This window comes from Tursiops truncatus, chromosome 7 (genome assembly GCF_011762595.2).
Source record: "Tursiops truncatus isolate mTurTru1 chromosome 7, mTurTru1.mat.Y, whole genome shotgun sequence".
Taxonomy (NCBI): domain Eukaryota; kingdom Metazoa; phylum Chordata; class Mammalia; order Artiodactyla; family Delphinidae; genus Tursiops; species Tursiops truncatus.
This window is the reverse complement of record NC_047040.1, coordinates 63,751,952-63,778,803: the sequence shown is the minus strand read 5'-3', so window position 1 is coordinate 63,778,803 and position 26,852 is coordinate 63,751,952. Positions and strand designations below refer to the sequence as shown.

The 26,852-nt window shown below is 43.0% G+C and overlaps 1 protein-coding gene across 4 annotated transcripts in view; it reads right to left on the bottom strand.

Annotated features, from left to right (window-relative positions):
* Positions 1-26,852, bottom strand: part of STK39 (serine/threonine kinase 39) — a 482,653-nt gene that overhangs the window by 119,321 nt on the left and 336,480 nt on the right. For all 4 annotated transcript variants that reach the window (XM_033860055.2, XM_019922315.3, XM_033860054.2 and 1 more), the window contains 2 exons: positions 4,930-5,052; positions 4,802-4,831 (listed from right to left, as the gene is read on the bottom strand). In XM_033860055.2, coding sequence (XP_033715946.1) covers positions 4,802-4,831; positions 4,930-5,052 — 153 coding nt within the window. The remainder of the gene's footprint in view (positions 1-4,801; positions 4,832-4,929; positions 5,053-26,852) is intronic.

Genomic DNA, 26,852 nt, shown 5'->3' with positions numbered 1-26,852 from the left:
ACTACTGAGCCTGCGCTCTAGAGCCCGCGAGCCACAACTACTGAGCACGAGCCACAACTGCTGAAGCCCACGCACCTATAGCCTGTGATCTGCAACAAGAGAAGACACCTCAATGAGAAGCCCACGCACCGCAACAAAGAGTAGCCCCTGCTCGCTGCAACTAGAGAAAGTCCGCACGCAGCAACGAAGACCCAATGCAGCCATAAATAAATAAATTTAAAACGAATAAAAAATAAAGTCAGTTTTACTTTTATATAAAAAATTAAGGTATAAAAATTGCTTAAAGAATTATAAGACGTGTACTGATTATTTTGGAGACTGACAAAAGGATTCCAAAATCACTGGTCAAAAAGAAGATCAGGGCCCATGAGCCATGGCCGCTGAGCCTGCACGTCTGGAGCCTGTGTTCCGCAACGGGAGAGGCCACAACAGTGAGAGGCCCCAACAGTGAGAGGCCCGCGTACCGCAAAAAAAAAAAAAAAACAAAAAGAAGATCAAACCACAACAATGAAAATTTTTTATAAAGCAAAAAAAAGAAATCAATAATGAGATAATAGTTGAAAGGTTTTATATAAGCTAGGATGTTGTATCAACTAGGAAACCCTACCTAAGAAATACCACTTATTTGGTATTTGTCCTTGCAAATACCACTCCCGAGCCCTACCCCCAAAGAGATGAGCAGCTTCTGGAGAGAAGGCCCTCTTCTGTGCTTTTGTATAATTCCCACAATGCCACAGTGCCTAACGCAGCTCCATGGGAATCAGACCCAGATTAAACATTTGTCCAATTAACTAACTTCTTTATTATTGTTATATTATTAACCTTTAGTCTCCACTGGCTTCCACCATCCAAGTGGAATAAGATACTAAATAAATGAAATTAGCATGAATTATTTACTTATTACAAACTAATAATTACTAGTAGGTGACAAATACTTTGCAAGGCTATTTCTTAAAAACCAGGTTAAGAACACACTAGGACCAATTTCTCACTAAGTTTGGCTACGAATCTCATTAGACAAGTGGTGTAACTCTGGAACTTTACATTTTACACTGGAATTTCTCATCTCCAAATACGGTCCTGTACCAGGCACATCTACCCAAGGTCCCTCTGGCAAATACCCAACCCTTGCCTTCTCAGTCTTCTCCAACTAGTGCTGTAATACCTGGACATTCTGCCTATACTTCCAGGAAGCCCAATAGCCCCTCACAAAATAAGCATTTCTAAAATGCCCCTTCTTTATTGCAGCATCTCACTCTTAAGTGTGGAACTACTAAGACTACTTTTTCTGAACTTCAGCTCGATTATAAAACATCTTCTGATCCTTCCCCCACTTCTTACCTACTTATAAATATGACAGACCTATTCAGGCACTTGTTTAGAGTCTGATTCTCAGTGCATAGGTTTCCATGTCACCAACAAATACATATAGCATGTCTACTAGATGCTAAGGGAACATGGACATGAAAAAAATACTATCCCCAGTCACCTAGTGGCTTATAGTCAAGTAAATATCTCAACTGCAATTTAAATGACATATATTACTGGAAAGCTTATTACGAAGTAAACACACTGGCATTTCAATGTGCCATTTAGTACATCTTTTCCCTTTAAAAGATGTTTAAAGGTATAAGGTACACTGTCTGCGACTGTATACAGCCTTTTTTCCCAGCTTTGAGGTATAACTGACAAATACAATGATAAGATATTTAACATGATACAGCTTTTGATAACAGCTATAAAAATCCCAAATCAGCAGATTCTGTAAATCACAGTTCTATGTACCTATGCTTTATATATATGTGCGCCCCTCAAAGTGCGTACACAAAAAATGTTAATGGAATACAGTTTGCAATAGCAACCTAAATGCTCAAGAAGAAAGAAATGGTTAAATAAACCATTTTGACAGGTAATACTCCTCAGCAGTTAAAAATAAAGAGGTAGATCTATAGCAACTACTGTGGAAAGATTTCCAAGATATAAGGCAAGATGCAAAATTTTATAGTTTTTATAATCTCATTTATATTTTTAAAATGATATGCTAGACTTCTTTATGTACATATTTGTATGTGAACGGGCAGGAAAGGTCTGGAAGAAAACATTGCAAACTTATAACCTCTGGAAAGATAGGACAGTCATAGGGGTAAGAGCGGTAGCAGGATAAAAGTGGTCCTTCAGAGTTATTTCTATTTAATTCTCCCATACCTTTTTACAAGTCCTTTTTTTTTTTTTTTTTTTGCTGTACGCAGGCCTCTCACTGTTGTGGCCTCTCCCGTTGCGGAGCACAGGCTCATGGCCGCTCAGCAGCCATGGCTCATATGGGATCTTCCCGGACCAGGGCACGAACCCATGTCCCCTGCATCAGCAGGCGGACTCTCAACCACTGCGCCACCAGGGAAGCCCTTTTACAAGTCTTTATGTGCCTCTCAGTAAGGCCTATCCAGACTAACCCTTTTAAAATTATAAACCCCTACCATACTACCTCACCCTCTACCCTATTCTATTTTTTTCCATTACTCCTATTCCATTGTAACAAACCACATAACTTACTTACTTATGAAGGCTATTGGATATCGTTTATCTACTCCCATTGGAATGGAAGCCCCACAAGGACAGGGATTGCACTCTGTTTTTCTCACTGATGTATCCCTAACCTCCACTGAAACAGTGCACACAGTACACACATTTTATATATATAATTTATATTATATATATATATATTTATTTATATATATATATATAATTTATGTTTATATCATTTATATGCTTTATGTTTGTTGAATATTTACATATTCAACCATTTTAATTCCCTTTATAATAGATTAAAAAATATTTTTTGCTTCACATTCAAAAAGTGACTTGGTGTGACTGGTAAATCAGGGGGCTACTTTAATCAAAAGCTGAAAGGACACAGGAACCAACACTGAAGAGATTCTGAACACAGCTCAGGATGCTGAAACGCCAGCCTTGCGAAAAATACCCCCCAAAAAACAAAAACAATAAAATGGCGTGGGAAGCTGTGTAATAGCAGAGAGAGCTGGTGATTCCTAAAGTTTGGGGGGAGTGTTTACATTCAAACTAATGTATCCTTCCACAGAAATAAGAAGCTTATCTATATGCTTCCTTAATTATAAGCCAGTATGGGAACACACATATGCCACTGGGAAATCAAGCGAGTCTAGATACAGTAAGGTGCCTAAGACTTTCAAATTCCACTCAAGAAGGTTGACAGGGATGTTTGATGAACAACTGACAGCATGCTATACACTACTCTTTTTCCTGTCTACGAAGAAAATACGTTTGCCAGAAAGATACTGCTATTATCCAAATAACAGATCAGTTATCAGAGCAATTGCAACGAGTACAGAGTAAGATATTCTCAAAATAAACTTAACAAATCCTCATGAGGAAAGACCTACAGCCATCAGCCTATACTAGTAAGGCAGAATTCCAGTGAATATCTTCCAACGAAAATGTCCTGCAGTGAACCAATAACGAATGATTTCTGAGTCAATGACGCTACTTGAATCATGTTATTTTGTTCTATTTCTAAGGAGAACTGACACTTTTAGTTAGAGTCACTCTTAGAAATAGATGAAAAACCTTGATGTGCACTTCACTCTAGATAAAACAGTGGGCAAGAAGACGGCAGAGTTCATGATAATGGGTTAAGATCATTGCAAAAATCCAGCAGGATATGTGTGTAGCCAACATGTCCTACTGTGGAGCACACCACCATCCTTCTAACTTCTTGATCAAAGCTCATATTTGATGTACGAAATAGAGAGATTAATTCATATGATAAATATAGGAGGAAACAGGATCTGAAGGAGAGTTACCAGTAGGAGGCAGGCAGACTGAAAAATCCCTAGGAAAGGCCCATCAAGGAGGCATGAGAATGAAAAGAGACTAGAGCCAGGGTGGGGGAGAATGACAGGGGGAAGAGTGGCTTGTAGCTCTGATGCTCTCTTCTTAGATGGTGCAGCTGGTTATTGCCACTTAAAGCAGAACGATAAGATTTACTCCATTTAATTAAAAGGAAATTTAAAAAGAAAGTTGGGATGGATATCATCTGTAGCCCGAAGTCTTCTGTTTTCTTAAAGAGAATTTATCAAAGTACACATTAAATACTAGATTTGTAAAATACTTGGAACTATTTAAATACGCTTAAACTTCCTCTAGGAGAATGAGGAAGTCCTTTGAACTACAGTCATCATTAGTCATTAGAATAATTAACCAGTGGAGGAAGTGAAGTTAATCAAAAGATGACCAGTTCTCAAAGGGAGGCTGAGGAAAGACTGTTCCTTGCCTACTAAGTTACCCGGGAGATTTAAAAATCAAAACCAACAAATTTAACCTAGAGTTCCTAACCATGTTAATATCTTGCTTTATGGTAAACTAAAAATCTAGGAGACATTTTCCTGTATGCCTAGTATGTTCTCTAAGTGACAGTAATCCTAAGAATTAAGATGAAGTGAGTAACTAATTTGTGCTAAGAACTCCACTGAGTGCTTCATGTATGTGATTTTATCAATCCTCACAGCAATTTTACAAGTATTGTGATCACCCCCATTTGACAGAGGAGGAAACTGAGGCTCAGAGAGTAATCTGCCCCAATATATACAGCTCCAAAGTAACTCAGACAGTATCAAGACCCGCAAAGCCTATGTGCCTTTTCTTTTTTTTCTATACCACGAGAACAAAGTTTGAAGGTTCTTCCCCAAAGAGATCAGACTGATACTTGTGGGAGGAGGCTGGGGGGGAGACGAGGCAAAGAACTAAATAAATAACCACCACTCACCTCTGGATTTTCTTCTTTTACTCTTCGTGACTGTAAAACAATTACATATTCATTAGTACACACACGCCCCCAAAAACACAAAAATAAAATTGACACAGGTTAGAAAATCATCATCAATGTCATTTTACCTTTTCTTGAGAAAACGCAGCTTTCCCTTCTTCACTTTTTTCATCCATCTCGTCGTCACTCCACTCCCAGTCACCGTCTTCGGTTTTATGAAGGTGACCGCTTGACCCCGGAACTCTTCTCACCTGGACCAAAACAAATCCACCCAATTCTTCACCAGCTGAACACAACCTGTGTTTGCGGGTGCAGCTCTTTGGGTTACACAACACACACTTACCTTGAAAGTAACCTGAGGGGTTATGAATTCAGGGGTAACTAGCAGTGAATACCCCAAAAGACTACACAGCCTCCAGACTCCTACACTCATCCTCTTTCCAAAGATATTAAGTTCTTGAAATGTTTTACTCTGTGTAGAATAAAATATTTTGGAAGAGTACAACACACGTCAGCCATGAAGGATCAAGCCCATTTTTCACTTTGGCTTCAGTTAACACTGTATGAATCACTACACGTGAAAGTCCATCCACGTGGTAGGTTTCAAAACTGCTTAAGGAAATGCATGCAAGCAAGAGACTAGGACTAAGGGAAGACAAGGGACTCAGGCAGCCTAAAGAAGCATACTAGTCTAGGGCATCAGCCATCTCCAACCTATATCAAAAACGCAAATATCCTTCTGTTGCCACCTTGCTCTTTTTCAGAACCTGACGTCGTGCTTATTTTCCCAGGATTCTGCTCAACCTACTTGAGCAAAACAACACAACATCAAGGCTATTCTTAACACGCCTTTCACGATTGCCAGGAACACAGCAAGACAACCAGCAGCCGTGTCAGATGAACTAAACAGATGATAACAATTTTCTGCCATTATTTCGTATTTTTTTGAGCTAGGGTAGAGATGTGGTCCACGGGGAATGCTCTCCACGTGTCTCTGTGGTTGAAAAGGCAAAACTTTTCAAAGGAGCGGATGACTGAGAATAATGAGCCTCTGACCAAAGTAATTTGCTTTAAAAAATGGACGGAGATGACTTATAGCCACAGAGAACAGAGTTGTGGTTGCCAAGGTGGGGGAAGAGGGGGAGGGAGAGGGAGGGACTGGGAGTTTGGGGTTGGTAGATGCAAACGGTTACATTTAGAATGGATAAACAACAAGGTCCTACTGTATAGCACAGGGAACTATATTCAATAGCCTGTGATAAACCATAATGGAAAAGAATATGAAAAAGGAATGCATATGTGTGTATAACTGAGTCACTCTGCTACACAGCAGAGACTGGCACATTGTAAATCAACTCTACTTCAATTTAAAATACAGAGCAAAACATGGTCTGAGACGTGGTTAAACAAAGCAACGTAGCAAGCGAACATGACGTGAACATAACAACCAGTGATCCACTGATTCAGAGAAACCGCAAGTGGAAAGGGACCCTGGAGACTGTCTAGTCAAACCCCCTCACTTTACAGATGGGAGAACGAAGGCCCAGCAAGTGACCCAAGATATCACACAGGTGTAAAAGCAAAATGAAGGCAAGAAAAAAAGCCTTCAGATTCCTATTCAAATGCAAGTTTTCCTATGCCACTGAATGGTAACTGTGAAAAACCAGCTGTCTAAAAATGTCCTGTGAAGACTTTGAAAGAGTATGACATGAAGAAAGACTATTTTCCATAATAGAAACTATCCAGTTATACCACAGGAAGTTCATGAGTTCCAAGGGAAATACCACAGGATTTAGGTGTAAAGTAATCATTCACACATGTTGGATCAATGTGAAGTCATAAACAATGCAGACCTGGGGTTGGGTTTGATTTGAAGGCATTACCATGTGGAACCTGTACAAGTAAGCCTGACCACTTGGTCTTGAGCTGCGACGTAGAAACTTAAAAAACAAGCAAAAGGTTCTTATTCATAATTGCAAACGGTTGTGCTCAATTTTTTTTAAAAAGCTTTTTTCTCCACTAATTCACCTTCAAAACACTTAGCACTTAGTAAAAACTCCTTCTGTGCTTGGCATAAGATACTTTTTCCACTTGCATTTTGAGTCATTGGAAAGACCTATTTAATGACAGTGATTTTAATGATGCTTATAGATGTTGGCAAGGTACTGTAGAAAAGACGCTGAAACGCACTTCAGGATTTTTTAGAACAGACTGCTCATTTTAAAGCTACAAAGAAATGGATAAAGAAGAGATTTTCTGTTGACATATACAGTAAAATTAATTATTTTCTTAGCAACACTAATCATGACGAGAGCAATACGGAGGAAAATCTGATAATGACTACATTAAAAGAAAGCATTTAAAGCCACATCTACTACAAAACATACTATTAACTAAGAAGTGAGAAGAAAAGTAAAATTGTGGATTATAAACAGAAAAAAACTCTACCTTCACTCAGACTGTAAAACCCAAGCACGGCTGACGAATTAGTATTCTTCAAGTACTCATTCAAAAGATCACAGCAGGGAAATCTCTCTTTCTGAAAAGAGATAGGGCAGCTTCACACCCTAAAATTTAGTTTATGTTTTTTCCCCTCGCTCTATGTTTACAAAAGCTGTCCGTTTTGTTTCTTCAAGTGGGATCCAACTACAGACAATAAAATGGCCAACTTCTATTTCTATTTTATTTTATAACCCTGACTGTGTCCCTCCTCTTAGTTTTATTTGCTGGAAGAGAGAAAGATAAAGCAAAATGTCTAGGATTATAGCCTCAGGCATTGAAAGAAATGGTGGGATGGGCCTTTAAGTAGTAAATATTGATTAAACAAATAAATGTCGAAATTAAGACAACGAACACTCAAAAATCTAGGTAGCATAAAATACTGGTGTAAGCGTAGCAAGAAAAAGAATACAAATTTATTCCTTAAGACTGTTGTCTCCGTTTATTGGAAAGGAAAAAACTCGCAGCATAATGTGAAACCCAGGTTTCACAGTGTATTTATGCGACATTGACCTCTGCGGAAGAGACCAGAAAGCAATTTTACAAAATTACATCCTTGTAGGGAGTTTGTAGGGATGACAGGAAGCTTTTAGGTCTTGAGCCAAGGCAACTGAGTTTCATATAGTTTAAACAAATGGGGTTTTTATTTAGGAACTGAAGAATAATCTACAAAATAGATGCTTCAAAAGAAGATGCGTAAAAGCTTCTATCCTCCCCCATCCGCTACCGTGATGAGCATGGAGGTTACCCACCCTCAGAACTCTGACTGCATTCCCGTTACGTTGCTCTTATTCTATTAAATGGCTCACTCACTGAGTAAAGCCAAGAGGTGGTTAAATGAAATTTTTTCTCTGTTGGCGATTTAAAAAAATAACCCAGTGCTTCTCAGAGAAATGAGCTCAAGTGACAGCTAGAGCTATTCATAAGCCCACAAATTCCTCAGGTCAGAGCTGGCAGTAGCGAGGTTAGACCAAGTTTTACATGCAATAACATTTATTCCCAAAACTGGGAATAAAACACAATTGAGCAGTTCTATTTATACCATACCTCTGAAAAAGGAAAGTAATATTATCTTCTCTTCCTTGAAACAGCATTTTTATGAAAATCCATTAAAGAAATGAAGTTCTGATTCCCACAAAAAGTCAGGCTCCACCAGACAGGTAGAGGGAACAACGGTGTGGTTCCCCGGCCAGTTCTTGTGGCCATGGGGTCAGGTCAGAGGCAGAGCCAGGATGGGGAGGCCAGGGAGAGGGAACGGCAGCAACAAGGGACACAGTCCCTGGATCTGTTCCGGGACTCATCTTCCCAGGGGTGCCCCTTCGAACAGGAGCTGTCTATAAATACCAGGACCCAGGACCTCCATACAGTATCTCAGGATGCCACCTGGCCCCAGACACCAGAACAGGAGGAAGGATGTATACAAGAGAGTACAAGAGAGCCAACGGAAGCACTTTCTATACAAGGGGTTAAATATGTTAGAAGTGCAAGTGTGTTTCTCTAACACACTCCTGAACAAAGGATGAATGTGACCCAAAGAAATACTGACCATAGTTTAGTAGAATTCGTCTCAGTACTGCATGCCCTTCCTCCCAAGGCACCGGCCAGCTACTTCCACTGCCACATAACTTCTCCCTGGAGTGGTATTTCAGGAGCTCCTTGGAATGGTTTTCCCATCTCTGGGAATCCTGTTCTCCACCTCCCCTCCACCTGCCGGACAAACTACGTGCCTGACTGTATGTAGCCTGAACCCAAGATGGGGAGCCCACCCACCTCACATCTGCCCACCAAGGACACCCTGGACATGGCAGGAAGCAACACCCAGTAACTTTTCTCTCCTCAGGCATTCTACTAACCAGAAGTAGGAAACCTGTTTCTAATCAACTGCCCTTTATAATGTCCTTGAGGCACAGCCAAGCAAACAAAAAGCCTTCTAAGTCATCAGAAATTAAACACCAAAAAATAAAATTAGACTCACCAAGTTTTCAGCAGTAAATATTTGCCTGTCCCCATAGCTTATACTCTGGCATTGGCCCCTGCGCCCACCAGCTCTCAGGCACCTCCGTCCCACGCCTACTGCCTGGCCTTACTGTGCTCTCAGGCCCTCGGTCTGCTTCCGCCTCTTCCATCAACCCCGCCTGGCTTCTCCCGTATCATATAAAGCCTCGAGCCCACAGCTGACGCTCTTGAGGCTGCACTTGTTAGTTCCCCATGAACCCGTGCCCATTCCTGGCCGCCCCACACCTGGAGGAAAGCCTGGGCTCAGCCTGAGCCAATGGAGAGGAGGCACACTGCCTGGTGATGTCACAGGGGACCACTGGCCGCTCCTAGTCGGGGCAACAGTCCTGCTACAACGCTGCCACTAAAGCGTGGTCCCCAGATGAGCAGCAACAGCATCACCTAGAAATGCTGAATCTTGGGCCACACCCCAGACCCACTAAATCAGTATCTTCCTTTTCGCAAGCTCGCCGGTGATTCACATGGTCCCTCAGGTTTGAGAACTTGTGCTCATTGTTAGTCTGGTCCCTCAGGTTTGAGGAGTTGTGCTCATTGTTAGTCTAAGTCCGCCTCCCCAGCCCTTGATACCAGCTGTTACTCATGTACCAAAAGTGACTCAGCACTTGAAACATATTAACTAATTTAACCTTCACAGTAGCCCTGGGAGCTGAGAACCATTTTATTCCCCCCGTTTTTTCAGAGGGAAAACCGAGGTGCAGGGGAATTTAAACAACCGGCTGGAGCTCAAGCAGCTGGGAGTGAGGGCGTTGGAAGTCCCACCCCAGACTCCAGGCCTATCCCCTGCTGCCGCTACTCACAGGAGTGCCCATCCCGCCCTACCCCACTCACCCCAATAACTTCACCTGCGACCCTGAGAGCAACAGGGCCATCCAACTTATACCCCAAGCTTTCTATTCCCAAGAAAAGTCTTCACACCCTCACCCCCCCGAGCCTCTTTCCCTCCAGTGTGTAACGAAAATGGATTCCTTTTCCTTTACAACACCAACGCCTCCTACTGTGCTCATTTATTCATTCACTCATTCATTCCTTCAAGACACAAACAGCCAGGCTCTGGATCCTCTACATCCATCACAAACATGTGTAAGTATCTCCTATACTTCTTCCCCCAACAAAAAGGGCGGGGAGGGGGCTCAGTTTCTGCTGCTTCCATCACTCCATCACTCTCCCCTCTCACTGTCAACATTTTTCTAAAGAGTATCTCTGATTGCTGCCCTCACTTCCTCAGTCTTTAGTCTCATACAAAATGTTATCTGTCCGCATTTGGCCACGAAAACTGCCTGCTTTCTCTCCCCAAGATTTAACAACGTCACAACTGTGTGATTCAGCACTCCTCTCTGTTGCTATAATGTGATCCTGCAGACACAGCTGAAATCCATTCTTCCGTTGTTTCACACTCTTTCCAAACCTGTGTTGGTAACCTTTCTCCTCCTCCTCTCTTGTCCTGCTCTGTCTCCCGCTGTTCTCTGTCTTTAACACAAAAATGGTTGCTCTTAGCCCACTACATGCTCTTAGCTCACTAGACGACGTTGTCTAGTGACCTAAAACACACAGTCTCCAGAGCCCCCTCTCTCCATGGAAGTCAATGACCTTGGAGACTTCATCTCTTAGTCCTGTTTTGCAAATGCTCTGTTGGATATGAACATCTGATCAATTTCTAGCTCGCCATCTCCAGCCCATTTATTAATGCTCCACCCCAGCCTCACTCCGACACTTCTGCAGGGTCGCCTGTCTTAGTTAACACTTCCGGGGTGCAGCTGGCTCCTGCTAGCTCAGGAGAGCCCACTGTTAGCATTTCAGAAAGTTTACAAGACACCTGACTTCACAAGGCTCACTTAAATTGGCCAGGGTAGGAAATAGAAAAATAGTACAAATTAGGATTTGCACTCCCCCCTTACTGCCAAAGTGGCAGTTCTCAAGGTTTACAAGCACGCCACTGACCATAAGACTCAGTTCACGGAAACATTTTAAAATTTGACAACATTTCACAAGAACTTAGTAGTTATTCCTGGAAATAACTACTTTCCTTTGCAATGGCAAATATCTCAATTTTCTTACACAAGCCTCTCAAATCTCACCTTTAAAAGCAACACAGTAATTGATTTTTATATACCAAACATATACCAATATAAGTACGGGAGCAGGGGGGAAACTATCTTAACATTTCTCAAACTGATACATATGGCTTGGGATAACACTTCTTATGAAAGCATCATGAGGAAACACAGGGCTATATATTTTTTTAATGTAGATAGAAGTGAAAAGGGCGTCCTCTGAAAAACTGTGTTAGATGATGCAAACATTGGTTTTATGATAGTTACTGCCAACACTGCAAGTCAGAGCGTAAATAATACTGCTTGATACACAGTAAGAAAGGAGAACAAATGGTGTATTTCTAAATAAAAATGTTTTGCGCAAGTTATTTAACAGTTATATATAGTTATCCTAATAAATTATTATGAGTAGATATTCTGTTATTTCACCTATGTCCATAAGTGTTCATAAGTTCAAACTGACCAGAAAACTTTTTTTTTCTAATCTTTAGATTTGTAAAGTACAGTATCACAGTATTTTCAAGCTTCCTTTGTATCTAGGAATGCATGATAAATTTTACAAACAGGATCAAAAATTTTATACCTGATTAATTTTTCTGCAAAATGGAAACAAAGATCCTTCTAGTTAAAGCATGAAACTAGGTTCTCAAATCTCCTGTAAATATTAACATGACAACAGATCAATGGTAAACGTAAATGTCACTGAAAGATCATTCATTTTGTTTATAACAATTTGGAACCTTGATTATTTGATAGATTATTTGGGAGAAGTAAAATGGTGAAAGATGGAGAACTACCAGCCTAGTTGACATTTCTGTCTGTACCTTCTAATCCCAGAAGAAACAGAAATACACACATAAATGTATTATTTCTACAGTGCATGGGTATGTATGTGTGTGTGTGTTTGTATATACATATAAAGTTTCTGCATGAAGCATTCACTGGATAACAAGGCACATATTTCCTATAAATTTTTTCAATTTAAAATAAAATTCCATTTTGGGTTAAAAAAAAAAAGACCTCTGAAACTCCCCCACCCCTGTCATTTTGGCCAAAGGGGGCACAGTCATATAAAGTTTCTAACGTGATGCCTGGCACATAAATAAACACTCAAGACATGACAGGTGCTATTATCATGAATATTATCACCTTTCTCACAAGCCAAATCTATCAAACACTATATTCTGCAGATTTCACCTCCTCAGCTACCATTGTGCTGGATCAGGTCCCCTTCAACGCTGATCTCCTGTCTCTCCTATTAAAACGAACGGCTAATCAATCCTCTGGCCTCTACACTCTTGCCTATTTTCTCCTTCATATTGCCACAAGTCACAGATTAGAACTTTCTCTAAAAGAAAAAAAAACAACAAGAGTTCACTATCGCCTACAGAATGAGTTCAGATTCCTTAATATTCCAGTCTCTCCATACCCTTGCTCCAAATTACCTTTTCAAGACTTATTTCCCACCATATGCCATCAGACACCCACAATACAGTTTTGAACAAATTAAATACTTACACAACTCTACCTTTTTACATGTGTATCACATACATATCTTGGCCTGATCTGCCCTTCCACAATCTCTACTTACCTCTTTTCTTCCAATCCAAGAAGCTTCACTGGTATTCTGCCTGCACCTTTATATCATTCTACTCTGTGTTACATTTAACAGATGACATACTGAACTGTATACTCTTACAGGGAAGAGAGCTAGCTTTAGCCTTTTCAAAGAATCATTTATTCAGTCAGTCAACAAAGTCTTACTTAATACCTGCCTTGGTGACAAGTTCTAGACAAAAGACAAATAAAATAAAAGCCTACATCCTGGAGTAGCTCACAATCCAGAGAGGTGGACAGACATTTAAGCTAATAATTTCAAGAAAATGTGAATGCTACAACAGAGATACAAACGCTGTGAAATCTCAGAAGAGAGGATGACCACCTGTATAACTCACCAGGCAGAGGAAGTGGAGAAGTTATTCCACCCAGTGGGAAGGTATGAACTTATAGAGTTCTGCTGACTCATGTGCCAGGGCTGGGTCACATGGGACTGGGGCTGGTCTAGGGGCTGGGTTTAAGGAAACAGCTAAGAATAAGGCTGGAAAGCTGTGTGGAACACTTGTACAATAAGAATGGCCACTTCAAAGGCCTGCAGGAGCCAGGTAGGAAATGGAAAGCAGACCCAGTGAGGACCTGGGAGGTCTGGACAGGGCCAACCTCATCACCACCACACACACCCAAAGGGAGTGCCCAGCATGAGCTGACTGCTGCCACAGGAAGGTATCCCAGTGTTGCCAGGTCTTCTGATTCTTCCAGAGAAGTGGATTTTTATGTGAATGCTCTTCATTTTTTTTCATGTTAACAAGTGTACATCAAGATAAAATAAAATTCTCCTGCACAGCCTAAGAAATGATGTGTCTGTGGGATAGTTTTGGCCTGTGAGTTGTACCCTCTGTGGTCTACCAAGTCAGGGGGCTTAGAATTCAGACAGTTGAAAAGCAGAAAGGCTTTCCAGTGGCCACGGGGGGTGGGGGTGCGGGGAATGATCCAATCTGGATTCCTGAAAGCAGACGTACTGGGACTTCAGGGTGACAAAGGCCAGAAAGAAAACAGTAGTGTTACTGGTTCCAGGAACTACTGACATGTCACTAATCACACTCAAACTGTGTGACTTAAAGCAACAACAGTCCCAGGAGCCTCCAGGGCAGTCAGACTGGCTTCCTTGGTGGCCTGGGTTCCTAGCAAAAGTGCTTCAGCTCCACTCTGACCCCAAATCAGAACAAGCCCTTCCTGAATTCCTGACACGCAAGATAATGGAAGATAATGAAAGGACTGTTGTTTTAAGAAGGTGGTTAGTGAGGGCGTAAAGGAAAGCGAGGAGAATATTACTGGACGTTGGAGGATGAGAGGACCCGGCTGTGCAGTGACAGAGTTTGGCAACACTGATATCTGCGGTAAAGCGGGAACAGAAATGGACCTAATGATCTAGCTGAAGAGATTTCCAGGCAGGGTACTCGAAGGGACACCTGGGTGCTGCTCGCTGCCTGTGGTAAAACGTGAGCAGAGAGAGATGAGAGAAAAGGACACACGGTTAAATACAAAATGGTTCCTCATCCCCAGCCTCTCCGGACACCCAGCAGTTCTCAAACCCAGCCAGGGCTTCAAGGCAAAGACCAAATCCAGGGTGTGACTGTGTGACACTCTGTTAAGACTTCAGAAAGATCTAAGGCGGTGCCTTCTGGACGCTTTCAAACAGACCTAAGGCTTTCTAAGGCTCGGAAGAGCAAACCTTGCAGAAACTCTGCATTACATAATAAGGCTTCTGAGAATCTTAAGGGTGTGGTCCCTCAGCGTCACAGGGAGCCCAAGGTAGACAAAGCGTCTTGAGGTCATGGCTCTTGTCTAAGGCATGAACCCATCAACAGTCAAAGAAAACCCACAAAGTTTTTTAGACATTTGTACTGTGAAACTACTGCCAGGTTCGACTAAAACAGAGAGAGTACAAAATGAAAAGAGCATTCAGCTCCCGAAACTTTTAGGGGCAGGAAGCAGTCTGAGAAGGCTACTCAGCTGCAAACACTGGCTCTTTCTTTTTTTTTTTTGCGGTACGCGGGCCTCTCACTGCTGTGGCCTCTCCCGTTGCGGGGCACAGGCTCCAGACGCGCAGGCTCAGCGGCCATGGCTCACGGGCCCAGCCGCTCCGCAGCATGTGGGATCCTCCCGGACCGGGGCACGAACCCGTGTCCCCTAGCATCAGCAAGCAGACTCTCAACCACTGCACCACCAGGGAAGCCCTGGCTCTTTCTTTTGAAAAAGGAAGGGTCACTTAAAAAGTATAAGTAAGATCCCAGAGCGTGGAACCAAGAGCCAAAGAGAGCAGTGGAAGAGGAACAGGCAACAGGCAACTGGCCAAATTCCACAACTGTCATGGTCCCATGTGCCTCTGGTTTTCCCTCTTTGGGGCAGACCTTTAAGAGGCCTATCCTCCTGTCGTGTTCTGGGTGTGTGTCAGGCACACGATTAGAGGGTAAGGCCCTTGACTTTGAGCCTGAGCCTGAAGCCATAATGGGATGAGACTTCTGGAGGGTTTTGGAAGCGCAGAGTGTATTTTGCATGTGGGAGAGATGTGAATTATTGTGGCCAGAGGGTAGACCAGGGCAGACTTCTTCTCTCCAAAGATGCCCATATCAGTACCTCCTGCCTCACGTGTTCTTCCAGAATCTTACCACCCTCACTGTCAAGAGACGGAGTCCAGTGTCCTCTCTTTAAACCTGGGTGGGTCTGTGCCTTGCCTGTAACCGACAGAACCAAGCATCAGAAAAGGTGATGCCGTTTCCACCTTGCTCACTGGAATATGGGCAGCAGATGCCTGCAGCCACTAGATAAGCAGTCCGACGGCCCTGAGGCCTCCATGCTGCCAGCCTAGAGAGAACCCATGAAGACAAGGCCTGACCATCTGACTGAAGCTGCACATGACCAGAGGGCAGCCTGCTAACACTATCCCGAACCCCTGACCCACAGAAGCTTATTAAAATGACTGTTACTGTCTGAAGCTGCTATAATCGGAATAAAGATGGTGATGAGGTTATTTATTGAATTTCATTTCCATTTTTGTGTAGTTAGGAATTCTTTAAAAATTCGTAGGTCATATTTGATACCCCTTCCCATGACAAATGACAGGCTCTACCATACTTTGCTCCTTGGTCAGTGTTTTCTGACTGGATTTTCTGGGCATCTGAACCCTCAGATTTTAATTTATACTTACACATTTTTTTCTGTCTGACCCTGTTATTACTCATTAAAATACCAAGAAGAAAAAAGTCCATCTCTATCAATGACAGATAACTGGCTACAGCTAAATCTTGGAACTTTTGCCAGTGATTTGCATTAACTTTTTTTTTTTTTTTGACCTCTTGGAATTCAATGCTTATCTGGTTCTGCTAAAATTTGGCATTCCCTTTTGCTAGAATGTAAAAGGAGAGAATTGAAATGTTCTATAGGCAACTGGAAGAAATTCTAGAGAAACAAAGACTCTTAGAATTCAATAATAACAATTCAAAACACCGGGCTAGTTCAGTGAAGGACACACTTGTAGCGACTTCTTATAATGCTTGAACAGTTTCCAATGTGAAAGAATCCAATTTGATAAATGTCGCTCTTCAGATAATGACAATGGAATTTTGTAACTTCGGAAATCCAACATGAAAGGGCAATGCCGTGAGAGAGAATGTTCTGGAAGCTGGAAGGGAGCTATTCTGAAGCAGCAGCACAAAACAAAAAGTAATTAGATTTCTTATTCTGTTTGAGTCCTATCAAACCTCCAATATGGCATTTCCCCAAGTTAGGGTGACAAAGAACAATAACAACAGCCAGAAGCCGAGAGAGCAGCATCCAATTTTGCAGCTACCGTCTTTGAGAAGGAAAGCTCCTGCTGGAATGGGTGCCAAGCTGATCTGTGACTTCAGCTAATAAAGAAAACAATGGGAACGTTCTGTCCTGGTAAGACAAATAACACAGATGAGAAAAACCAAAGGGTGAAAAGGGAGAATAAATGTTTGGCAGTGGAGCAGAGCCAAAGATGCTCTGGATACAGCAATGAGTTACCAAGTTAACTTAATTGCAGGGGGAGGAGGCGTGGGAACGAGAAAGAAGAGCATACGGCCAAGTGCACGCAGCTCCAGGCAGGCAGCAGAACTGACCACGAGGACCAGAAGAATTCTAACAAGCCGCAGAGAGACACACTGTGATGGCTGGGTTTAGGTGTCGACCTGGCTACGCTACCGTCCGCAGTTATTAATCAAACACTAATCTAGGGGTTGCTCACTCCATCAGCAGTAGAGAAGAAATGTTCCCTCTGCCCCTTCACACTTTTGTATCTTCTGAATTTTTAATCATTATTATCTATGATGCTATCAGTTGGAAAACAGGTATTTAAAAATGAAAGATACACATATGTTTTTTAAAAAAAAATTCAAACAACATGGGAGTGTATAAAACAGAAAGTAAAAGTAACCACTTCCTACTTCTAAACGATGTTCAAAGACAATGACTTTTCCAGGAGGGGAGGAAGTGATGGAAATACGAGCTTTCAAACAAATTCTCAAGACTGAAAATGATGAAACCTTCTAAAACCTTGATGTGACAATGGGATCAACTTATGTGCACCTGCATTTACTACAAGTGTAACAATTTAGGATTTCCAACATTTTTAATGTTTGATTTTTATGCAATGAATTCTGGAATGAAGACTCACCATTACAGTACACTATTTGGTCAATGAAATGATCGTCAAATTTTTGCACACACAGGACATGTACTGACAGGAGCTGGTCCTTGTCAGTGCGCTGCCTTTACATTTCTCTTAGCCAAGTGGATGAGTTTGTGTTCTTCTATATTATGTCCAGAGCAATGGATTCTGCTGTTTTTGTTAATCTGGTATTTGCTACGAAATTCCAAAGATATTAAGAAGATGTTCCAGCATGCAAGAAAATCTGGAGCTGGGAAAGCACGTGGCCTGGTGGTAAGACACAGTTCAATCTATTCTGAGTCCTTATATATTTAGAGTATCTTTTATTTAGTAGGTGACAAATATATATTTGCTAAATGCATAAATAACATTTTTTTGCTGCCCAAAAAATAGCTTTGCCAAAGCAAAACTCGCACCAGGAGGGAACTTCTCCCCATCCTTTTCTCACCATTTCCCCTGGAGAGGGATGTCAGGGGCGGCAGACACAGCATCATGGGGTTGCTGAAGGGATATGGGGGGAAAGGCATGACATCCTGACATGACATGGATGTCATGACATCCCCATGACATCCTGAAACCCTTTTAGCTCCTCACGTCCATAATCCCTAGAGCCAGAACATACCTGAAAATTGCTGCAGTGAACAGAAAACCCGGCTCTGTGAACCAGCACCCAATACAGACTACTACTGCATAACAGATATTTAAAACGTGTTAGTTGGACAAATGAACGAGTTAAATCATCCTTGGATAAAACATACAGACACAGTAAAGTTCTCGACCAAAATATCTCAACCTGCAGCTCAAAGGCATTTTATCACGACCTCAGAAAGCTACTACCCTTTGCCATCATGGACCCTGTCATTGTGGTGACATGCTTAACAGATGCGTATGAGGAAGCTGAGGGGCTAAATTTCTTCCTCCTGTTTAAGGAAAGCAGCAGCTGGTGTCAAGGAAACTCTGGGCTTTCCTCGAAGCATCTGAAGATCTTGAGACGAAAGGCATAGTTCTAAACGTCAATTAAGAGCAAAGCTGGTGATCAAAATGGATGGGCCCATCTGCCTCGGAGACAACATATTAACAACCCACTGTGCTGGGAATAATTCAAAGAAGCAAACAAGTCCGTGGTGATCAGCTGAAATCGTGTGCCCTTTGTAATGGACTCAGTTCGCTACCCTGCTGTCTGCAAAGGGCAGAGACTTCAGATGGGGGTTTAGTTAGAAAACAAAAAATACACACACAGCACTGACTTACACTTTGGTTTGAAAGTGTGAAGAGTCTGATTCCAGTACAAATTTGAACTGATAAGAAAGAAGAGCCAACAATTACATCATAAGGTCTCTATGCAAAAACATACCTCATGTTGAAATCTCTACTCTCATCCCCTTCCGTCTGTCTTTACAGACCACTCCACCCAAGTTATCATCTCATGTCTTACTCAGTCTAAAGTTTCAAAAATGTAACAGGGGACAAGGAATACCCTGCATGGTCATTTTTCCACAAGGGGCTGAAGCCTCTGAGAAGGATGAGATAGGAACTGCCCAGACCACTGCCCGAGTCCCGGATGGTGCGGTGTTACAATCACAACAGCACAATCTAACGGTGGTGCTATATTCCTGGATTCTCGGGTCAAAAAGGCAAAACGATGACCACTGTATGTGCAGAAAGAGCGACACGCGTCCACAGGAGTGTCAAAATGGGGTGAGAAGCAGACCTTCAACTCCCTCCTGTTCCTGGCTTCTACATTTTCCTACTTTCGCCTTTGTTAAGGCTTTTTTTTTTTAAACGAACTGTCCTGCCATTGCGATTTCATCTTTACACCCCAACTCTTCACGCTTCAGTATTCTCAAAGCAATCCTTAGACTTCATATCATTTTACCTGTAAATACTTCAGCACACATCTCTAATAGAGAAGAACATTTCAAAACACGATCACGATATTTTCATGAACAACAAAATCACCAATGATTCCTTAGTAGAATTAAATATCAGTCTAGGTTCAATCTTGTCCCACTATCTCAAAAATGTCTTTTTCAGTTATTTATTCAAAAAAGGATCTAAACAAGACCCATATACGATCCACACTCTTAAATCTGTAATAGTTCTCATTAGGGTCTCTCTTAAAAAGCACGCCGTCGGGGCTTCCCTGGTGGCGCAGTGGTTGAGGGTCCGCCTGCCGATGCAGGGGACACGGGTTCGAGCCCCGGTCTGGGAGGATCCCGTGTGCCACGGAGCGGCTGGGCCCGTGGGCTGTGGCCGCTGGGCCTGCGCGTCCGGAGTCTGTGCTCCGCAGTGGGAGAGGCCACAGCAGTGACAGGCCCGCGTACCGCAAAAAACAAAAAAAAAAAAGGCACGCCATCATACCCACTGAAGCAGGCTCTGACTTAGATGCCGCTTTTTCAACTAAAAAGACACCGTAAGAGCCTCATTGTTTTCTTATTGCTAACAAGAAACACCACCTCCAGCGGGAGAACACTCACTTCCTTTACATCACCAGGAAAATTAATTCTCAGTAATAAATTTTTAGAAGGCTACAATGAAGGCTCCAGCATAAAAATGCTCCAGACAGGAGTTTTATTTCTGGGGCAAGGTCTCAACTGTGTTTCAATTCAATGCTGAAAAGGCCCATAAATTCTATTTTTGTTAGTTCATTTAGTACTAAGAAGAGATTGCCAGAGCAGCAAAGTAAGTAACATAGATTTCCCTGTGAAAGATTCCGAAAAACTATATATTCTAATTCATGTATTTGCCAAAGACAATTATCTGTCCAACCACCGATTTAAAAAGCAAAATAAAAGAAAGAACATAGTTGTATATTCTCATGGGGTTAATTTTTTTTAAAAAAAAGGAGCAAGGAGCTCCTTTTAACACCAAGGAGCTTTGGTGTCCTTGGTAAGGGCCAGGGGACGGGGTGGGGTGGGAGCACGCGTTGAAATATAAATGAGTTTTACAAGTAATCCAAGTCTTATTGTGGGATCTGACGCTCTTCTTCTAAGGATCCAAACATCTCATACCATCTGCTAATTGGTAGTAAAGCTAAATATATTTGGATGCCATCATTTTTTTTCTTTTTCTGCCTAATGCCAGTAAGAGTCCAATGTCTAACCTGTAGATAGCTAAGACTGGAAAGTTAGAAGGCACCCAGAAAATTCAGAAAATGTATCATTAGTTCTTGAGTCGAGAGGCTCTGCGTGTGTGTGTGTGTGTGTGTGTGTGTGTGTGTGTGTGTGTGTCTGCGTGGGCTCCACACTCCATGGTATCGTCTGCATACACTGGTCTCAGCTATGGCTCCTGTGCTGAGAGTGTTCATGTTTCTGTCTCCAGGCCACACCCTCCCACGATTTGCTGACACGGACACTGGTCTACTCTCCTCTCCACTTGATAAGAGGCATCCCATGAAGCTCACCACATTCTAAACATTCAGCATCTCCCCCAGTAAATGTTTCTTCCTACCTTCCAAACAGTCTCGATGTCAGAAAGGAAGTCAACCTCACCTTCTCCTGAAACCTCCCCCTCTCCCTCTCCCTCTTAACCTCCCCCTCTCCCTCTCCCTCTTAACCTCCCATCCCCATGAAAATCTTTCAAATCCTCAGTCCCGCCCACTCTGCTTCCTAAGTGTCTCCTCTGCCTGTTCTCTGCCTGCTCTACCTTCAGTGCCCACCGATCCTCGCCTGGACTAAGCACTAGGTTCCAACCTGGCTGCTGCCGCCAACCTTGCCCCCAAGCCATCCTCCACACTGCTGCCAGGGCGGTCTTCCTAAAGGCAAACTACATCACTGCACATCTCTGCTTAAATTCTTCTCACAGTTCCCCAAAGCTATCAAGAAAAACAACAACTTGCAAATGTAAAAGCCTAAACTCCTCATCAAGACACATGACTTTTTTTTTTTGCGGTACCCGGGCCTCTCACTGTTGTGGCCTCTCCCGTTGCGGAGCACAGGCTCCGGACGTGCAGGCTCAGCGGCCATGGCTCACAGGCCCAACCGCTCCGCGGCATGCGGGATCTTCCCGGACCGGGGCACTAACCCGTGTCCCCTGCATCGGCAGGTGGACTTTCAACCACTGCGCCACCAGGGAAGCCCCACATGACATTTTTTGTTCCGGCTCTTGTCCACCCCTCCAGCTTCACCTGGGAGTATCTTCCCTCTACTTCAATCACACAGACAATCGCTCTTCCAATACATTTCCAAGCATGTGCCCAGGTTGGCTCCCAACTTGCAAGAAGCTTCCTTGCCTACTGGCGAAGGAGCATATATCCTACCCAGGACAACAAAAGCACCACGTCCTCGATGAAGTCCTTGGCCGCCTTGCCCTCCGCCCTCCTCGACACGGGCTGGCATCTGTGCATCGTTTCATCGGAGCGTTGATCCTGATGCTCCACTGGCGTTTCCTGCCCACGTCTTCCCGTCGTCTGTGGGGCTGCCACCCCTGAGTCATCCAGGCTCAAATCCATACTGTCAACTTTCATCCTTCTCTCGGGATACTTACAGATGAAGGCTGAGTCTTACCTCTGGAGCCCTAGCACAGTCCTGGAACTTGATACATGAAAAGTCAGTGTCTTTGGAACCACTGCCCTCTAGATTCCTCTGTGACACACACCAGGCCTCCTCCACATGGAGCTCTGGAATATATACAAGTCTCCAGTGACCTCAAAGTCTCCTCACATCCCAAGTTATGATGGTCTCTTCCTGCCCTTCACCATCAAGCTTTGAAACATTACCCACTTGCACTTCATCACCATCTCTTTACTCATTAATCTGAATGTCCAGCTTCTCCCCTTACTATGAAAACTGAGCTAAATCCAATGTCCTTTGAGAAGACCTCATTTTCCTTTCCCTCTCTGCAAAATTCAAAACTGCTGACCACTTCCATCTTCTTGGCTCCTGTGACAGCACTTTCTTTCTCTCCATCCTCCACCTGCTCCATAACTGCTCCCCCAGGCCTTCTCCATCACCCCTGCAATGTCCTCCTTGGCAATCTCACCTGATCACATGGTTTCCACAATCACCTATGTGGGGAGAACTGCTAAAGCACAGCTCCTGCAGTCACAGTCTCTCCTGAGCTCCACATTTCTGTCTCCCTGCAGGACACCTTCAAACGGAAGCCCCAGTGGCGCTTCAAACTCCAGTAGATGCCAACAAGCCTGGCATCCCTCTTCCCTGCTCAACTGCCATCCTGCTAACCATACAGCCTCAATCTCTTTCTGTTGTCTCCCTTCTGCGATTTGCCTTCCACCTCCATCAGTTGCCAGGCTCTTTCAACTCTGACACTTCAATAGTGCTTATTCATGTCCCTTCCTCCCTATACCTCTGCCACGGTTCTAGTTCAAACCCTCATTATCTCATGCCTCGAGGTCTTTAACAGCTTCTGCCAGCCGATAGCTCCTCCTTCAGGCTGCCCACTGCTCTCCACCGCTTCCAATCTGACTTCTACAGCTGTTTCTGGCTCACAAGGTGCCCCTCATCGGCTCCCCACAGCTTACGGCACCACCAGACCCATGCCTTCTGATTCAAGGCTCTTCACGCTCTGGACCCAACCCAACTTTAAAATCTCATTTCCTACTGCTTGTCTTCATGCAGGCTTTCCTCTCACCCAGGAGTTCTCAAATATGACTAATCATACAACTTACCCAGATCATTTGTTAAAAATGCAGCTTGTCAGGTCCTATCCGAGACCAAATGAGGCAAAACCTCCAAGGGACCATTGCAACTAGCTCCATGCCAAAAAGGATGGATTTGTGGGGAGGGGGGATTAAAGAAACAGCCTAAAATTAGCTGATTTAATTATCTAAATTAATTTGTCTCTCACAGTACTGACAACTGCTCCTAAAATCAAATTATGGTGGTGGGGCACGAGAAAGAAAAGGGGAAAAATGCTCAAATCCCCACTATTACCAGAAACTTTACTGAGTCTTCTAGCCACTTAGGTATCTCTCTTCCTTTAATCATCAAACTCCCTCAAGTATCACCTATAATCTTTCTGTATACATAAATGTCTACAAAGAGGAAGGAAATGCTTTTCTTGTCCTTGCCCTAAACACGATGATAATGAAATAAGAAAATCAATTTAGAATCTGGGGGTAAAGATCTTAAATCAATAGGTTTTATCTTCCCAAGAAAAATAAATGAAGCAGAAACTTTAATACTTATATGTCTACTACATTTTAAGAATTAATTATAATACCTATCTAATTGCTAAATACAGGGGTGTAATGTTCAGATTCATGTAGTTTTATATTTTTCACATCACACGCAAAAAAATGTTTTTTAGTCTAACTGCATTACGATACATGTTTAAATGGTATTGGTTGAGATTACTAGCATATAAAATTGATTCACATTTACTATAGAAAATTTGGGAAATAAAGCAAAGAACGAAGACGAAATTAGAATTTTTCCTCTAGGTGATGGTACAACACAGCAGATGCCAACAAAGGGGCTTTTACGTCAGAGAGATCTGAGGCTAAGTTCCAACTTGACCACCCACTAGACGCCAATACTTATCCTAAGTGTCTGTCTCTTCACTGCAAAACCGAGTGATAATATCTACCTCACCAGCTTATTATGAGGACAAATGAGAACGTGTATAAACCATTTTTAGGCCAGGGCCCCAAAACTTGGCAGGTGTTCAAAAAAGGTTGACTTCTTCTCCAGAAAAAACCAAAAACTGGGCATATCCTCAGCCTCAAGAATTCTCAGAGAATGAATCACTGTGGACTACATCCCAATATGTGGAGTTTTAAAACCTGCTGTAGACTTACCTATTTTCTTAGAAATATCCGGCCCGATACAACTGTTTTTGGATATTTGAGCTCATCATCATAAACACTGTTAATAAAGAGTGGATGAAGATGGCATCAGGCCGCAAATGTCCTCTAAGGCCTCCATACGGGAAGAAAGATGTTGGACTCAGGTTATAATGTAATAATGAGATCTAAAGTATTAATGATACAATGTCTGAGTTAAAGATAAACTCCCTTATGAGACCTTTTCTATATTTATATTCTGAATTATACTCTTATAAATATCTATGTTGAATCAGTGAGCATAGAAAAAAATCTTGCATAGGATATAACTGTGCCCAAAATACCCACAAGGGAGACAGAACAAGCTATTAACTTATTATTGTAGGGCCCTTTCTTAACACATGCTACTGTGTCCTTGTCCTACTAAACCTGGGTTCTGAACACCAGCCTGCGTTAAAGTTGACAAGTACCACCAAGTAGACCATTTCTCCAGCACTCTGAAACTATTCAGGCAGTACAATGCACTCAGCGATGACTTCTTTGAAAATGCCAGAGTTCTACTGCATCATTGCTGACTGCTTTTTAACCAGTTGAAACCCCTTCCATACCGTATCTGTCTGAAAGAGAAGTACCACCTCCGAAACTGCACACAGTTGGCTACGTGTGCTCATGTGGCCCTGTCACCTTTTCACTAAGTCATATGCATTTTTGGATCCTTTTCACAGAGGAATCCTCCTTATGTAGGTTCCACAGAACAGACACTTTGCCCAGCTTGTTCTTCCCTGAACCCCAGAGCCTGGTACTCTGGCACGTTCCGGATGTTTAACCAAGAGTAGTGTAATGAAAGAAGGCAGACTCAGTAAATGCTTGAACTTATGCCAGAATTTATGTCATATGATTCTGCTTTGGAACACGTGGTGGGATCACAATCTATACAGGTGCTAAACTCAGCATGTATTAAGTGCTTCTGTGTGCTTTTCATTTTCCAAACATGTCTCCAACACCTCCAAGTGCTGTGCAAATGGGCACTACAGATAGAGTCTGAAAAAGAGAGTCTCAGCGAAGCTAAATGATTTCCTGGAGGTCTCGTAGCAAGCTAACAAGAATGCTCTCTCAAAATTCCTGTAGAGTAATTGAAACAGCTGTGTAAAACAATCCAAAGTAATCACTAGATTTACTCATCTTCACCCTTCAAATAGCCCAACCTAGAATAGTGCCTAGCAAACTGTAGGCACCCAATAAATATTTGATCCTTTTTATCAAGTGCACATATTTTAATAATCAAAATAAATATCTGGGGCTTCCCTGGTGGCGCAGTGGTTGAGAGTCTGCCTGCCGATGCAGGGGACACGGGTTCATGCCCTAGTCCAGGAAGATCCCACATGCCACAGAGCAGCTGGGCCCGTAAGCCATGGTCGCTGAGCCTGCGCATCCGGAGCCTGTGCTCCGCAACGGGAGAGGCCACAACAGTGAGAGGCCCGCATACCGCAAAACAAATAAACAAATAAATAAATATCTGTTGCAAAGGAAACAGGGAATGAGAACAGACAACTGTTAAGTGTCCATTTTCTCATTCGAGGGCTGCATGATCATTTCTTTACTAGTATCTTTTACTTCCCCTTACAGGAAGACTGGAAATCCCCATCTATCACGAGGCGATTCTGATACTACACTTATTGTACTTTACCACATGCCATCCTGGCCAGCTTATTACGGCAACTAGAGTGTGGGCCTGCCGCCTCCCAGATGCTGAATGGGATGGGTTACTATGCCTTGTACTCATGACTGAGATACTATCAAGGGCACATCCTTAGGTGTAGACCCTGTGACTGTGGGGCCAATAAGCATCAGGGACACCCTATGCACCAGGGCTTCCATCCTGCCTCCCCTATCCCTCCATCTGAACCATTTCATCTCCCGCCTTTACCTCCCACTCTCATTTATGCTGTATGCAACTCACTGTTGCCATACCACTACCAACCCCTCGGGTTCTTCTTTTTATTTCTTGTCTCCTCCTCCCATGATTGCCTTTTACTGAAAGAGTTGACCACACAGATGGTGTTTTTCAACATGATCATGAGACTTCCCATCCCATGTGCTTTTTTACAATGCGTCATTGACACTTATCCCATTGACGGGTAGAGTTCATGTTCCCTCCTTGTGAATCTGGGTCAGCCTGTAACCACAGAAGCAGCAATGTTACCTGGCTTCCAAGGCTAGGTCATAAAAGCCATAGACCTTCTGCCTGGCCCACTGGGGAAGCTCAGTCCTGGACCCCAGTCACTATGAGGAGAGACCACACGAAGAGGCCACGCGTGGTCCCAGCTGAGGTCCCGGACAACAGCCATCTTCAGTTGCTTCCAGCTATGTGAGCGAACCAGCCTCAAGAAGCCATTAGTCACTGATGGCTTCAACTACATGAGATAGCCCATCAAGTTGCACCTGGCTGAGCCTATCATGCCCCAGCACCATGAGAGAGAATAATAAAATGGCTGC